Source organism: Acanthaster planci, linkage group LG07 (assembly GCF_054643075.1).
Source record: "Acanthaster planci isolate LZ-2023a linkage group LG07, COTS_SCS, whole genome shotgun sequence".
NCBI classification, from domain to species: domain Eukaryota; kingdom Metazoa; phylum Echinodermata; class Asteroidea; order Valvatida; family Acanthasteridae; genus Acanthaster; species Acanthaster planci.
Window position 1 is genome coordinate 17,824,468 of NC_141783.1, and position 17,611 is coordinate 17,842,078.

General features: G+C 40.9%; 1 protein-coding gene across 5 annotated transcripts in view; it reads right to left on the bottom strand.

Moving 5' to 3' along the window:
* LOC110980359 (uncharacterized) overlaps positions 1-17,611 on the bottom strand; it is a 36,695-nt gene extending 19,084 nt beyond the window's left edge. The window contains exons 1-4 of one of the 5 annotated variants that reach the window (XM_087139527.1): positions 15,097-15,192; positions 11,430-11,463; positions 7,042-7,269; positions 3,328-3,355 (exon numbers count right to left, since the gene is read on the bottom strand). In XM_087139527.1, coding sequence (XP_086995653.1) covers positions 3,328-3,355; positions 7,042-7,093 — 80 coding nt within the window. In that variant the 5' untranslated portion in view covers positions 7,094-7,269; positions 11,430-11,463; positions 15,097-15,192. Of the gene's footprint in view, positions 1-3,327; positions 3,356-7,041; positions 7,270-11,429; positions 11,464-15,096; positions 15,574-17,503 lie in introns of those variants that run through there. The other 4 variants (XM_087139526.1, XM_022236970.2, XM_087139528.1 and 1 more) reach the window with 4 other exon arrangements.

A 17,611-nucleotide genomic window follows, 5' to 3' on the forward strand; every position in this document is an offset into this window, starting at 1 on the left:
TTCCACCACGCATCATTCCAAACAATGATATTCCGGATGAATTTGAGCATCTGTATTAAAATGTGGATTCATCCTGAAAGACTTCCACACTTAGAGTCTTGTTCAGTCACCTACACTGTTCATAAATAACATGCTTCCTAGCTCACACCAGAATGGTTATGTATTACACGACCATCTCATTTACATGGTTTAACCCTCTGATACTGAGATACAGGTACCCTGAATTTGGATTTGTCAATCCATGACATTTTAACAGAATTGATAATGAGCCCCTTTGCAGAGCACACAGTCTCAACAAGGTACTCGTAGTTGAGCAATCAACCGGGGTGATGCTACATTGTACGCTGGATCTTTTTTACGTGTACAGTGTATATCAAAAAGACCATCAAGTGAAGCTCTCAACATCCAGTCGTCCACGCACAAATGGGATGGAGTGCACACAACTGTATAGTGCAACAACTGCGCAACCCAACTAACCATTTCTCCAAAGCATGTCATCAGGCGTCTGCCCAGATGTGGTCTGTACAGCAACATGGCCAAAGGATTACTTCACACTACTGAAAGGTGTTCCGTTCAGATGGTACGAACTCAAAAGCTATATTGGACAACCTAAGTCTGTCAGACTCTCCCTACAATACAGTAAAGGGCAAACCATTAGCCCAGCCATCAAGTCATCAATAATTACAAACGCCAGCAAGTATTCTGTGGAGGGCAAATTATAAATTTATATTGTTACAAAACCCTAGTATACAGAAAGGGGAAGAGCAAGAAGATGGCATTAGTAGATTCTAGCATTTCATATCATTGGAGCTCGCCACATGGCACAGTGGCATCCAGCTGTCTGCAAACTGCCTTGAACCTCTGCCTCCAGTAAAATGCTCAGGGGGTATCCTGTAGTGATGACATTGCCTACTGCAGAAAGAATAAATCTGAATTTTGGGCCTCAAATCAACAGGGACAAGTGCCTGCATTTTTCCCAAGTAATCAACCACTTGAAGTCTACAAGTGGGACATGTGCATGTACCATGAACTGTGGACAATAAACATCACCAAATCAGCTGGACTGGAAAATATTTGCAGTAAGGTTATTGATGAAGTTGCATGTGAATGAGTTTTCCAACCACAGATATTTGGTTACTACATGTAATCTTTAACCCTAACTACCAAAGTCCCTCAAACTTCAACTGTAGGAACATGTACCTGTTCTGTAACCTTCAGGGAAATGTACATTACATACTTGTTTAACTTTCTAGTACTGGGTAACAATGGCCTAGGGTGAAGGTGTTAGATACATGTATCTTGATGGAGTGGGACACACAGCAGGTGCTCCATGGAGTGACTGGCTAGTGGTACCATGTGTTTGACGGCATGTGCTCGCGTTTTGTCAGGTTCGGTACTACTACAACTCTGGAAGTCACCCATATACTGCAGAAACCTATCCTTTCCATTCCAAATGACTCTCACATCAACACTGTTGACCAGCTGGAGTTCAAACGATTCTGTTCAGTCACATGCCAGTATTACAGTGACCCTGTTGCTGATCTATAACGCAACAAGTTGTATTTGTTGAACTTTGTTAGGTTCAGTAATGTTTCTAGTGCAAAAACGTAGGGAAGTAGGGTTAAGGAAGGAGTGATCCCACAGGATTTTAGAGATGCTGTTTTTCCGGCAATCTCGAAAGGGCTTCCTGCCGCAGTAGATACATGTACAAGACCCATGTTAATCACCTTCTCCAAAACTGTCAAAACCTTTACATCATAATTGCTGCTCATACCTGTAAATATTACTGGAAATTTTGATCACATCAGAATGGAAGTCTTACGTGGTGGATTGGTATCATTCACAGGACATTGCTCACTTGATCTACTGAATGAATGTCTGTCACACCAGTACATGTAGTAACAGCCTAAACCAAATGGCACTTCAGGTTTCGGGTTGATTCACCAGCATTTAACTGTACTGATTATATACACTGTACATATATTTGTGACTAAACCCATCTCACTCCGAATTAGATCTGAAATCATTCCCTCCTATTGGTCAGTAGCTTTCCTACTTGCCGGCATCAGAGGGTCCTTCATCAATCAGCCCTTGAAGTTTCACCACTTGGGAAATCTTTACTGTACCTGAGGAGTTTGGATTCTAGGGGTGACCTTATATGGAGCAATCAGGCTCAAGAAACGATCTCTAAAAGAAGTAGACACCTCCACATTCTGGGCCACCTGAACAGTTTGGTGTTCCCAGTCATCTTGTGACATTATTTATAAGTTAATAAAAATATTTCACCTCAGAATTTGCTGTCCCTGTGGAATCAATCATCAATCTAAATAAATCAGAAAATCTAAAAAGCAGCCCTCAAAAATAACTTTGATTGCGATTACTCAACGTGTGATCACTCACTGCCTAGACTTCAACTAAAACCGTGGCAAACTGGAAGGAAGATCTTTCTTTACAAATTTTGGCCAAATCTCATGCTACCACTATAAGTACTTCTGAATGATTTAAGAGCTACATGTAGTTCCCTCTAAATGATAATGATTTTTTATTTTTTTCTTAAAATTGTTCAGGACTTTAATTTAAAAGATTAAACATAGTACCATGTTTCTTTTTTGTTCTTGAAATTTTACAGCTAATTTAATCTTCATAATTTTCTGAGGGTGTTTTATCTATGTGATAACTTTTAACTCTTCAGTGAACTGTACACTGACCTGCAATTTGGCCTCTGAACCTGAGTTTCATAAAAAAATTGTCTGACCCATTCAATCTGCAAACAACTGCAACAAGTGAACGGTCACATCATGTCCAGGAAAACCAATCCAGTACAGACAAAACACAGGTCTACTAAACATGCAGCTGCAACCCAATAACACTTGCCTAAATGTGTGCCCTTACATGTACATTGTATGTGACCTTCAACAAAGGCTTTACACTTAAAAGCATTACCGCCACAAAGGTCACAGACTGCATGATAGTGTGTGTTGCACTGCACTGATCAATTCCACTGCATGTTGCAATATAACTTCAAGGAGTGTGATGACCTTGAATTCAAGTACATGTACCATAACCAAGCATAGTAAATGTTACAATAAAAACTGCAGACTTTGAAAGTTACAAAGACCATTTTAAAAACAATACCCTGATCCCAAGTAGCTGGTACATGTACCTGTTCCTGACTTTGGGTATGTGCTGTCCCAAAAATCGTGAGAATTATTTGGCACGTCCCTCTCTCTTTTCAGTTTTGGAGACATGATTTATCCCCGATGTAAATTCATCCCCCAAATCCTATCACGGGGCAAAGGTGAAAAAAACTTGAAAGTGTATAATTACCTCGGACGTATGTAGTAATTTCTGAAACCTGTAGTAAAAAAAAAAAGAAACAATAGTTTGGGTCAGCACTTACATGTATCACAAAAAGTACCCAACAGACGCATATAAGGTACAAAAGGACTTCCTAAATGACTTTGATCCAAACAAGAACCAACACACAAGTTTGGTACATGTAAGTACTGTAAATGACCTATGCGACATACAGTACATGTACGTTACTGGTACTTGGCAGGGCATGTAAAGCCCAAGGAACCCTTTTTGTCACTTGGTCAAGAGTGATGCAGTAACTACTACATGTACCGGTATTTGCTGGAACGTGACAGTGTCTTGCTGTCCTGGCAAAGCGACACGGCCACGGCTATTTTGGGGCATGCTTCATTTACATTTGAGTGCTAAATTGAATTAAATGTACTCAACCAATGAATCAGGATTACCGAGTTTTAAAATACACATGTATGGATAATCAGGAAAGCACGCTGAGAGGAAGGAAACCAAGTATACTTCCAATGCTGCATGACTGGGTCAGGATTTTTGAGAATTCCCAATGATGGACACACTCGCTTGGCATCTGATCCAGAAGTCAATTGTTCGTGTGCACCACACTCTGACATACACTCAAAAATCTGTCCTCATGTAATTCCCAGGAATTGACAAACCAGCTATTTTACTATCCAACGCAGTATCTCATTCAAATATTTCTTCTGCATGGCTGGCCTGTATAGGAACCAATGTATGGTTCCTGAATTCTCCACAGGAACAAACTGCATGAATCCTCTTCCAGTGAAAAGAACCTCCCAGTGACTTCCCTTTGCGTATCAAATTGTAAGTATATGTAGCAACCACGTGTGAGCGCCTCGAGGGTTCAAATGGCAATGTGAAGATTTTTAAAACTGCTTGGTCAACGTACTGGTATACCAGAACCAGGTGATTGAGGTCCCACCACTTCCTGCTATCAAACTGTTTTGTAAAGGTCCTGGCAGATAAAATGTACGTATGTTATGTGGATGCATGTATGCCCCATCATGCCATGGCAAATTAGGTTGTAAGGCAGGAATATGGAAATGCCATGTGCCAAACAATGAAGTACTACACAGCAATTTGGAAAGCCCCTGTAAACTGGATATTTGATGTCATACACATGTACATGCATATAAAAGGCTGTTCTAAAGGCAGATTTGGGCATGCAGCAAGACTGACAAGTTTCCATGTATGGGTTTTATGGATGATACATGTATGCTGGCAAGATAACAAGCCTGAAAATGGTATCAAATATACAGCATTTCATGATACATATAGAACGCTTCAGGGAATGGACTGATATTCTAATATTCAACAATCTCAGGGTGCAACTGTATAAAATAACATTGGTGACTTGGTTCCAAGCTGCAACAATCTTGTCTCACATTCTAACATCCATGTGATACGGATGCAACATTAGACGCAACCACATGGCATATGCACTTCAACTCACTCAACTGATCCAGTCACAGATCATTTTCCATCTTCATGAACACAAACAGATGTTCACTGTACCTCTATGTGTATTTATTTTGGTCTCCACTGGTATCAATGACTTTGGCAAACAAACTGACAAAATGGCTTCAAGTCCCCATGCGGAGAAAACACCATTCTCTCTTCTAATGAGCCTTTTGAGGAATTGAGCCTTTTAAATATCATCTGTGCACAGCAGAAACCATTACACAAGATCATGCATCACAGTCGCGCATCTTCACTGCCTGCCTGGCCCGAGCACATCATGCTGGAAAATAGCCAAGTCTATAAATCCAATCAGAGGACTGAGACATACTGATATGAGGATGTCTGCTACATGTTGGGTCCAATTGGTGGACAGCCAGAGAAAAATACTGGGAAAGTAACGGATAAGTCTTCTTATATTTCGGTTAAAATAGGCTCCACGCTCATGTCCAAATTGTTTCACCAGTGTGTTGCTCCTCATATGGAATGTCTGTAGACACACAGCAGTAACACAGCTGTCTGGAAAATTACGTACCGGGTAGGACCTGACATAAAACCCATTAAATTTTGCTGAAGACAGCTAATACACATGCAACATGAAACCTACTGGAATAATGAATTCCCAATCAGTTGTTGAGGCTGTGGAGGTTATTCCTCCCCGTGCAGACTATTCCTCCATGTTCAGGCTAACTCTAATATGCTGGTAATCAAAGAGGAAGCTCCAATACCCAGTACATGTACATAGCACTGGTGATATTGGGTTCTGCTTAAATAACAAAGAAATTTTTAGGTCATTATCTTTTGTTTTTCATTGTTTGTTTTCGTTCCTGATGATACAAGGCTCCTGTTAAATACAACAAGGTAAATTTGCCAAGTACAAGTGACCTCTTAATGAGGTTCAACTCTATGTACGTCAATGCAGCAGCCAGTATTAATTTAAACCTCCTGTTTGCACATTATGTGGTACACTGCACCGACTCTTGTCTCATTTGATTGAACTCTCCACAGGAGCAAACTCAGTGAGAAAGAATCAGTACAAGTGCTACTCACAAAGCTCAACCATCAACAGATCTTCATTGTAATTGAATGCTTCCAAACTACCGGTCCAAGGACTGCAAGACATGCAACAAGGAATGCTTCACATGGACATTTGGGATACAGCTTGACGTTGTCACTTATGGCGGAAAGATGAGAAATGCATATACACTGATAAAATATCAGTAAATCCAACTTGCAATTTGGAAAGCTTCAAGGAAGCCGCGCAACACCGTGAAGCAAAATTCCAGGGCCATAGGTGTGCGGCATGTGTTGCTCCTTTTGGGATCTTGTACCTTCTGAAACTAAAAATCATGGCACTTGCACTTTGTACATGTTCACAAGCCAAACATGCGGGTTTTGACAATTATACTCTGTTTGCCTCATATACTTTCTACAGAGACAATTGACCAACTGAGCAAAATGTAAACTGTAATTTTCAATTTTAGAAGGAAGGGAACTTGTCAGACCTTGTGTGCTTGAAATTTAGTGCAACTGCCTGGCAGGCAGTAGATGTCCAATACACAATATCAGATGAAACACACAGTAAGAAATTTTTTCAGGCCCTCCTTCAGGATCCCTTCAGAATCAGCTTCAACTGATAATGTACCCAAAACATTTCAGACTTCGACCAAACTTCACAATTATGCTATGACCTGGTACAGCGACAAAGCATGGAAACTTTTAGGTAATGCAATGATGCTACGATCTGTTGAACAAGTAATTAACCATCTGTGCACGTCTCACTGAATACATCTGGTAAAGCCAAGATGCACACCCTTTTAAGCATCCTTTTACGGCCTGAGCAGCTGCACAAATCCTGGAAACAGTGCCAACAGCAGCTTAGCCCGACTTAAATTTCATGTGCATACAGCTGTGCCTCCTGCAAAGAAAGGTGCTATTGGTCAACTATGCATAAAATTCAACCTCAGTACTAAATGTAAAAATGAATCAATGAATCTAAGACATGGTTGTTTATGTTAGTTATGTACATATGTACATGTACCGTACATGAAAAGACAAGTCTGCATTCACGAAGAATGTACTAGAAATATAGAAAACTCTGGCTAAGTCGGCACTCTTGGGACTCAAGAAATTATGACGACTTAAGCGAACGCTGACTTGTGCTGTAAGTCGTCATTTTGGCAACTTACATGTACACACTAAATTGAATGGATTTGATTTACCCTGGTTTATTCTTACCTACATGTACATGGTCAATCCCAGCAAATTCATTCTCAATTATTATCCTCATGGGCTGCAATTCGACAATTGATCATGTGCCCCTAAGGATGAAGCAAGGACGGCAAGCCACATGCATATCACATCACGACTCGACAGTGCAGTACGTGCACGTACATGATACAGTTACGGCCGGTTCATACTCACTGCATATTCAGTGTACGCAGCACGAAGGTCTATTTGAGACATCTACAGTGTGCAAACAAAAGTGTAGTCCGTAATGAAAATGCGTGCCCTTGCACGCAGTTTGTGAAAATAACGGAAAGTGTGTATCACAAAATGTATGTGTATTCGGATAAATTGACATTTTTTAACTTTTATCAGATACACACATGCAGCCGAGACTTGAGAAAACATGAAAGTATGAACATCAAAAAGCATCACAGACGACTGGGACTTTTGTCAAAAGCCGGCTTTGACGATATGACAAGTTATGTGATTTCAAGATGCATTTTTTTTGCGTTGGGGAGATGTGATTTATACAACGGGTTTGCCCTTACCCAATGTATATATTGATAAATGCTGTGTACTCAGTGCTTGTCCGAGAGCTTGCAAAAAAAAATTACAAGCTTAAAATTGGGTGGGACTCGAACCCACGACCTCCTGCTTCCCAGTGCAGACGTCTCAACCACTCGACCACCGGGCTTGCCGGGGTCGGCTGGCCGGTCCGAGTCAGGTGAAGCAATTGGAACCGTGAACTATTTCCAAGATGTATTTTTGCGTTGGGGAGATGTTAATTTATATAACGAGTTTAGCCCTTATTCAACGTATATATTGATAAACACGGTATGCTCAGTGCTTGTCCGAGAGCTTGCGAAAAAATTTAAAAGCTTATTCAGTTGGGACTCGAACCCACGTCCTCCTGCTTACTAAGTTAGTGCAGACGTCTTAGCCACTCGACCACCAAGCTTGCCGGGGTCGGCTGCCCGCTCCGCATCAGGTGAAGCAGCGGGTACTGCGAACTATTTTCAAGATGTATTTTTGCGTTGGGAAGACGTAAATATACATAATACATATTTTGTATTAGACGTGTATGGTTCAGTTACATGTAACTTCTTTTTTATTCAATGTTTAGCTATTTTTTATCCGTATTTTTAGGCCTTTTTGGTTTCATGCTAATGTGAATTCGCATAAATTCACAAGCAAAACAGTGATGTAAGCTGAGACACTGAACCTTAATGTTGAATTGATCTGTGCACAAAAAATGGCTAGAATTTTTCCAGAAAGTGATCTTTAAAATTTGAACACTGAAACATGAAAAAATTCACTGCATTATTCTTTTAGAATCCTTCCAATTCATGTACTACTGTATAGAGTGACGTATACGTGTACATTTGTAGGTTTACCTGGTTATGTTTCGTTTGTTGGCTCGTGTGATCTTTTATGTACAGTGTAAGTTAACATTCTCGTACACGTAACAACAGCATGTGCGCTTTCCTATTGTGATGGGATGAGCCCCATAGGAAATCAAAGTGCCAATGTAAAGAAAACGTGACATCATTATGTTACAGGTCTATCGTTGATACATGCATGTTACATGTAAATTGTTAATGTTTGGCTCATGCATGTACTTTGTAGTAATGTGTCCACAGACTTGACACAATGGCACCTTTGCGTTTTGGTTCAACTTGTTGTGTCAAAGTGCACACACAGGCCTTGGGACATTTGACAAATGATACATTATGATTGTCTCATCATTTCAAACAGTCAAATGTTCAATTCATGTTTTTTGTATTACAATCAAATGTTTCACTGACATCATCAGGGTCTCTGCAAAACGCAGACCGTTCCCGCTTCAGCATATGGAACGTGGACCCTTCTTTGTGTTACAGTGGGAACTGTCCAACAGAATGTGAATGTTGCAGACTTTTGAGATGCTCCCTCAATGCTTTGTGGGCTGAAGTTTTAATCCGCGTCCATAAATGAAGCCTTACGAAGTACAATGTATTGGTAAGCATGCATGGCTTGTCATCAAAACATATTGAACTAATTTTTCAATAGGTTATGGAAAATGCTTTTGCAAGAAAGAGAGTCACTAAAAGTGCTCCCATTAACATGTACATGTAAAGTGGAACTCTGTATCATTCAAATTTGTCTTAAAGAGTCCACACGATGTCTTTTTTTTTAACACAACACTTTAATAATGCATCTTTATGTTTCAATTAAAACCTGATTTTCAATTTTCACAAATGTTGGTATTTTAAAAGGTATACATGTACAAGTAGCGGTAGTGTGGTGCCTTTTGCGGCTTTGTGGTGAATTTCCATATATTCAGGAAACTGTGATGTCTTCATAGGAAAAGGGAAAAAATTTATCAGTGCAACAAAATGGAATTGTTTACTTCACTGAAGCTTCGATTTTCTTTTTCTTTGGTGATTCATTGTCATGTAAATTTCAAGCCAGTGAGCAACCCCTTCTTACAAATGTTTTAATGAGCAAATTTCTAGTTCAGAGTCTGAACAGAAAAACCGTTTTAAAGATCAGTGCCTTCCACTTGATGACATCACTGCAACAGCCCCCTCTGTCTGAAAGCAATTTTAAAGACGTGTATTTGACATACAGGTACCAGTATTTAAATACTGCATACATTTTGGGATAACTTAGATACATTGTACATCACACTTGACCCCCCCCAAGAATGCCAAACAAATACAGCTGCACACAACAAAAACAGTTTTAAAAACTCCTCACCTTGACCCTTTTACAATTGGTATTTCCAATGATGATTCCTGCTTGCGATATCAAAAATTTTGTCCCAACTGAACTCATACTTGGGTTGAAGCCCAAGAAAAAGGTCTCCGAATTTTTTCCAGTACATGTAACCCCAAGTTTTCTTAAATTACACAATCATCACAAAGACTAGTAATGTACATATTCTGGTCGGTATTCTCCATCCAGGTAACCAATGGCAGGATAGACAAACCAATGGACATACTTCATTTTACCGCATCTATGGTCAAATGCATTACGCATGGCTTTCTGTGACACGTGGTCTTGCCTATCGCTAGCATAGGAAATTTCCCTGTCAGGTTTGCTACATTATATATCGTCCCGTAAGCATCCTGCCAACATGTTCGCCGGGCTTTGTGTGATTGGACGTTCCTAGGTTCATTTATTCCTGTTGCTAGGTAGTGGACCAATGGGAGCAGGCCAAATTAGGCATCTTGGGGAGAAGGTGCGAGCGATAAGATCAAGTGCCACTTTTGTTGCAGCTATCAAACGAGCAACTTCATTCACCCACCTTCTCCCTGCCCCCCCCAGGTCTTTAGGGCACATTTTCAGGGGATTTAGGACTTACTACCACCATAAGTTCAATTTGTAAGCCCTTCTAGATTGTGAAACGTTGGTGTAAGCACAGCTGGCACCCATCTGTTCCAGTGGGGCTTATCCAACCACAAGTTCCGGGGGTGGAGACACTGTGCATTTTATAATATTGTTAAACTGTTCTGTAAGCACAGGTTGCATCCGCAAGTACCAGCGGGGTACCAAAATAGGTGTACTTTCAGTAATACATATATGTAGTTAATAGCTTTGGTCTTTTGGAACTAACTATAGAACATTTAGTTGGCAGTTTCATTTCTGCTTTAAGTTGAGGGGGTATAATACTTAGCAACAGGTGTGTCCTTGGGGTTTAAGGTTTTAATGACCTTTACTCCTGTAGCAAGCATGCTGGGGGTATTGGTACATGTACATATTGTGATACTTTTATCCCTTTGGGTAAGCGTGCCCAACATGCCCAAGGTTTGTTAGTAGCACCTGTAGCAAGCCTGCTGGGTGCCTCTTTGATGTTCATATAAGAGATACATGTATTTTGGGCAGGATGCAGCCTTTTCTGTTTGACGGGGAAACATCTGTAATTCTAGTTGATCGCTTGTGACATGTTTAGAGGTTGAATAAAAGCAGTCATGAAAGCTGCAACAGACAGTTAAAGTTAGCCTACGGTTGTTTCATTGAGATTGTCCACGTATAAATGTACCGTAGCATGCACAAAAATTGGGGACTTGCCACCTATTGGGAGTCAACTGTATTACCAGGATGTCACAGAAGGATGATTGTCCACAGTATTCAGGTCTTATGCCTTAATTGCCAGTTTACTGTACTGGCTCCGAACCTTCTAGTGCCAGGTGAGGCTGGACTAACATGGCCTCACGGGCAATCCTGGCTCTGCCATCTCACTGCTGTTGCCTTAGGGAGGCATGTCTTTCCACCATGATTTAATATTGCAAATTTGGTCTTTGATAACCCCCATCCAATTTTTCTGTACAGCAATGTGGTTGGTAATTTTAACCCTCTCTACTACCATCCCCTTGAAAAAGTGAAAAAAAAAACAAAACAATATTTGTACTCACTCTTTAGCATAATTACCGCACTGAGAGCATTGACCTGTTGAAACAAGTGAAAAAGAAATTTCAATTACTACTGTGATTACTTCCTTTCTACTACATGTACATGTGCATTTAGCTACCCTCACACAAGTCTTTATGACTTTTGCCAATTCTGTGAATTGGAGTCGCAGCACTTTGCAAATAAGTTGAAAAGTGGTTCATCAAACATTCTGCTAGTTTGCAAGGGAGCACGAATTACTTGCCAGATTGTCCCAAAATGTTTCAAAGCCTTTGCAAGTGTTACAAGATGGGCGCAAAACCATCTCATAAATGTTGTCAGCTTTTGCCAACAGTAAAAAAAACAAAGCTTAAACCCTGGAAGACCATGGGCTAGTCAGGGAAGACAACGGCATGGAGCTGGGGCTGGTCCTGAGGGTCCATCCGGTAATCTTGCATGTCTACGCTCTCTAGAGGAGGGATGTTGACTGATGCACACCATAGTTTTGTTAGGGGCTTGTACTACATGTAGCTGTTTGGTGGCTGTGAAATGTGATTCTCGTTGCTCATCAGTTGCAATATGTTTGCGCAATGGTCTCCAAAATTGCACTTGCATTCCCTTAACTTGAAATTGCTGAGAGTGCCAAAACTGTTTCCAAACCATCACACAAATGTCATGAGAAGGTCGGATGAATGTCATGCGACTTTTGCCACATTTGCACCACAAAATTGTACACAAACTGACCAACATTGCCGCAAATTTCATGCAACCGTTGCAAGACATTCACGTTACAAAACAGTTGCAGAAAACATGTACCAGTCGCGGCTTATCTCCGGTGCCAAGCTCGTTAAAGTCACCAACTCTTGTGTGAGGCTACCTTACATGTAACTGCATAATGTTGCCTGAGCTGAAGTGCACCCTCAGCTGGTACTAAGTTTTCCAACCTGGTTCTTGCACGCGTTCGGGGTGCACATGAAGACCATACATTCCAGACTAAATTTGTTGCGCATACTCAGTTTGCTCTGCATCAAATACGCATTTGTGCGCCTATGTGATGAGTTAGAACCAAAGGACTGTCAGTTTCATTTCAAAACATGCCCTCTTTTGTTCCTGCTCAGAGTGGATAGACCGTATTCGCATGGTACACAATTTCAGTCGTAAAAAAAAAATAAAAAATAAAAATTTTAAAACCTTAATTATAAGGTACCAGGTGATTTTGAGGGTTGGAATGAAATTGTAGAATAGAGTTTGTTTCTATAAATTTCACATTTTCATACGTCAGGGAAACTGAAACTGAAATTGGATTCCCCGTGAATACTGTCTATTGCTCTTCTGCTGGCCTCTGTCTTGCAGGCAAATGCTGGAGTGAGGATGAGAGGAGCATCATGCTACATACACCTACGGTATGCTACATGTAGGCCCATAGACCAGCTGCGCAACACATCCTGAAAAAATCTTGGAGCCTACTTCATACCATAGCACATTGTTTGGCTTACACTACACAGTACTACAAAATACTAAGTAACAGTTTGAGCCTGAAGGACCTATCGCTACGGATTACTACTTCTGGCTAGCACATACGTGTTTGCGTTGTTAAACCCTCATTTTTTTAGTTTTCTCTACATGTACATGTACAGTGCAGGTTTGTGCACCCAACATGGATGCATCCAGTAGGCATCACTTCGTACACAAGTCAGCGCTCTACTCTATATGGTTACTGCTTATCTGTGCTTATGGGCACTAATACGGCAAGAAGATCACTAGCACAACATTCAGCTGGTGTTAATATTTATTATCATGGAGGACTTTGAGATTGTAAGGTAACAACTCTTTCTGAGGTCGGCAGTGGTGTGTTTATCTGAGAAATGTTACTCAACTGCAGTGTACACATATCCGTACGATTTCGAAATGACAAATTGAAAGAAGAGGTGATACTTGGTTAATAGCTGTGCATGTATCAGTTTTGAAGTGAATGGTCCTCCTGAGTCATGACACATAAAGTGACTGTACAGGTACAGTCAAGTCTATCAGGAGTATGAGGCCACTAGATATCAATTCATGTTCATCAGATGCCAGTGAAAAAAAAGCATACATGTAGCTTCCATTGAAATACCGGTAGCTTCCGTTAACATACACATGTACATGTACACGCAACTTCCATAAAATCCAAATGTCCAGCATGAAACTTAATATTAGTACCACGTACAGCATTACCGGCATCATACCTAAGTCACTGAAAGAAACTACATGTAAACCCATATTTTTGGTGTGAAACAGATGGTTAAAACATGCCTACATAACATGCAGTTAATATATGACCATGGACCACACATTAGTCTCGAAAGCACATGCCTTAATTAGTTCCTGCACTGGGTACACATGTATGTACTAGAATTACGGTTGAACGTTAAATCTCTAATGATGGCTGTGATGTTTGCACTAACAAATAATAATTACGGAACGAAAACTACATTTTCACGTAGGTAATGCAAGGTCAGTCTTTTATTTTGTGCACTATGGGAAATCGACACTCACAAACATAGTTTCCCCTATCTACACGGATCTATGTGTAATGAGAGGTAGTCCATCTCAGACCAGTAACGTGACTGGGTTGAATTTCTGTTCACATTGGGGGGATGCATATTTTTTTCAAGGGGATAGGCCTTCTTAACATATTTTTTTATACGTCTGTACACATTCCAAACTTGCAAATCAGGTGATCAGGAACGTAACGCGGGCACATACATGTAAACTTTGGGAATTCTATAGGCTCCTTATAGGCCCAGCCCCCATAGTTGCGGCAATGTCTGACATTAAAAGTTAAGAAGAAAAAAAAAAGAAAATAAACTTCAGATATCCCAGGCATAACAGGATTTTGGCAAAAAATGTTTAAGGCCACAGAATACAAAACTGATTGAGGGCCTGCATGGAGTGCCCTAACAGACGACATATTTTGATTTTTTTTAGATTTAGATGACAATGAAGTATAGTGTCTACTCAAGCATATCACACAGGATCAAAGATCTGTCCTCTGTGAGGGCGCTGCACGCAGGCTCTCTGTAGGAATTCGAATAGCAGAAATGTTGGACGAAATGGGTTGAGATAAATGTATCATGGATGAGACCTATACAAAATTAACGTGAAAAAAAAACCTCATTTTAGGCCTACTTGAGGCACATGCTTAGCCTCTGTCCGCATGCATGATCGGTAACGTTTACATTTAATGTGGGCAATCAAATTTTGCCAAAATTTTTGCGCCACACCATCCTCCTCTCATCATCAGCACTCCTACCCCTCAGGGAAATACCCTCCACCATGTCCGCCATGCCTGCACCGAGTTAATCATGTTACTGTTGTTTGTCCTGCTGACATGGCTGAATGAATCAGACAAACACGATTCGGTATAGGTAACCATGGGGGTAGAATCACTTTCTACCTCCAAGCTGTAACGTTCAGTGAACGTTTTGCCCTCATAAAACGGGCCGAAATTACAACAGCAATTATTTTTGCCTAACTCTCCTAGAACAGTGTTGGCATAGTTAGACCTAGAACTTGAAGTAGGCCTAGGCTACAATCATTAGTCAGACTATTACTATTATTTATTAAGAAGAGGTAGGTCTAACCAAAATACGTGGCAAAACAACATTAGCCTACCATTACTGAAACACGACGAACGCTGAAAAAGCTACTTACGTGAATACTTTGACACTGCACGTCGTTCTACGTCGAGAAACCGCCGTCTCGAAAGATAATCTTTGTCATAATTCAGCACGCCATCCATATCCAGCCCGTACTTTCAGTGACATGACACGCTCAATAAAATTCGGGATTCAATTGTTGACTCATGGAAGTTCCTTACTTTTCCACGGGAACTTCCATGACAGCCGCCATGTTTTATCATGGAAGTGCTCACACGCGCATGTTGCCGCGCCGGTCTGATCTTGTTTACGCAATTAACAGCACGCCCACGCGCAAGGAAATTCCATGCGGGGAAACTTGATTGGACAATATCAGCGCGACGGTCCCATCGCCGAGGCGTCACTTCTGGTGATACTAACATTAAAATTATGGGTACCCAACCAAATCTGCCGGATACCAGGGAAAATGATAACAGTCAGAAGTATGGTCGCCAGCTGTCACGCGGTAAGAGCGTGATCACTCTCTGGCCTGGCATAGTGCCAGTCTGTGCTGGCGACGATAACAAAGCCTGTCGGCGTCGGGCATAAATAGACGTCACGCACGAATGGCTAACTATTTACTGCACAAAAAAGGTTCGTGATTACCAAACGCAAAAGGCGCTGCGGTGACCGCCAATTTTGCGTAGTGTGTAGTAGGCCTACTGTGGTGCTATCCTGCATAGGCCCTAATCCTTATAGTATTTGTAATTTAAAAAATTATTCAGTCATCCCTACATTCTCCGCGTGGCTCATAATTCCCGTCTGCTTTAGGAACCGACTCAGGTACACAGTTAAGACAAGTGACAGATTTAGTGTGTTTTTGTAACACTGCAAGGCCTCCTCCCAAGCCTTGATAGGCCTATTTGAAAGCAGTTCCCTGTAGTACACACGTATGTTGGATTTTACATTCATGCGTAGGCTACTTTTCCTTCATCAATAAAGTATCCAGCATTAATTCGTGTGTAAACGGCTGGAGTCTTAAACCTGCATGCAGGCAATAAATTCAGCAGCCCGGGGCGGGGATGACTCACCGCATTGCTCAAACGTCCGTCAAAACACACTCGTTCGCGGTGCACCTACCTCTCACTCCAAGGAATTGGACTCGGTCCAAGTCTGAGTACTATAAGTACATGTACAGTATTGTACTTTTTTTTCATTTATATTTACGTCTGGAGCGCCGGGTGTACGCACGGGATATGTACACAGGTACTCAGTTATTTACCGATTATCCTCAGGTCATTATGAATGAGGGATCGGGAACGACAATAGGGCCAGTGTGCAGACAGTCACGTTGTCTCCCAAAGAAAGTCCAGTCAATAAAAAAGTATGTCTCCAAAAGCAAGTCCAGTCAATAAAAAACATGTCCTATCAATGAAGTATAGTCTTCATATCAGACACCAACAGTCCAAACTTAAAAAGTAGCTGCAATAATCGTTTTTGTTAACACAAGCCTTCCAAATGCACCTTTATGTGTCAGTTTCAACTTTTGTTTCAGTATTTCTAAGAGGATTACTGCCACTTTGGTTTTTATGCTGAGTATTTTCACATTCGTGATCAAAACTGTGACGTCATCCCGGAAAAAAAGCCTCAATGTTTTCTATCTTTTGCTGATTCATTGTTGATTTATGTGCATAGCAATACGCAAGCACCAATCTTTTTCTCAGGGAAGTTTTTAGTAATTGAATCCTGGGTCACAATTTATCATTTAAAACTTAATGCACTGAACGGTCACGTCTTCCCTGCATAAGATGCCCTCCGCTGTCCAGGAAAGTATGGATAATTTTGAGTGTTTAAAAAAAATTCCTTTTTAAAAGTGTTAAACCGAATAGATGTGTAAAAGAGTATTCAAACATTGAAGAAGAGTTCATAGTTGCAGAAAAACTTGTGTCTAAGAAAATTTCATTGCAGCTACACATAAAGTTAAGCGCAAGAGGACGCGATGAACGAACGCATAGGTCGATCCAGCTGTAACCCCAGCCTGCAGGATAAATCATCAGTTTGTTTTATATTGAGTATTAACGAGTGAAAAAGCTGAGTAAAACTATAGATAGCAGAGGTTACTATTAGGCAATGATAAGCCGTTTCGCTTCATGAACCAAAAAAGTATGGAGCTCCATGACAAAGAAAATACATGCAGTTGTACAAACATTGTGTAATTAGGCTAGTACATGGACAACTTTACTTGGTACGGTACAACTTCACCAAGCTGAAATGCCAATCAATCAAGGTGAATCCTCTACCGTTCGATCGATGGACCATAATTAATAGTAGGTGCATAAATCTGAATGATGCCGGAGTGTATAGGCTCAACTTTGTTGAATTTCCATCAACTCTCCAATGCGACGGAATTTACAAAACATTTATAAAGATCGTACTCTCAGAGTACTCTCTAAGTAGGCCCGATCTACAATGTCGGCACGCACCGCAGGCTCGGTATAGAAGGAAATGGACCCACTCGAGCATTCTTCATCTACGGTATACACGGATCTGTCCGCTAAAACCATCGTCGATCTTGCTTAGACGTACTCTAC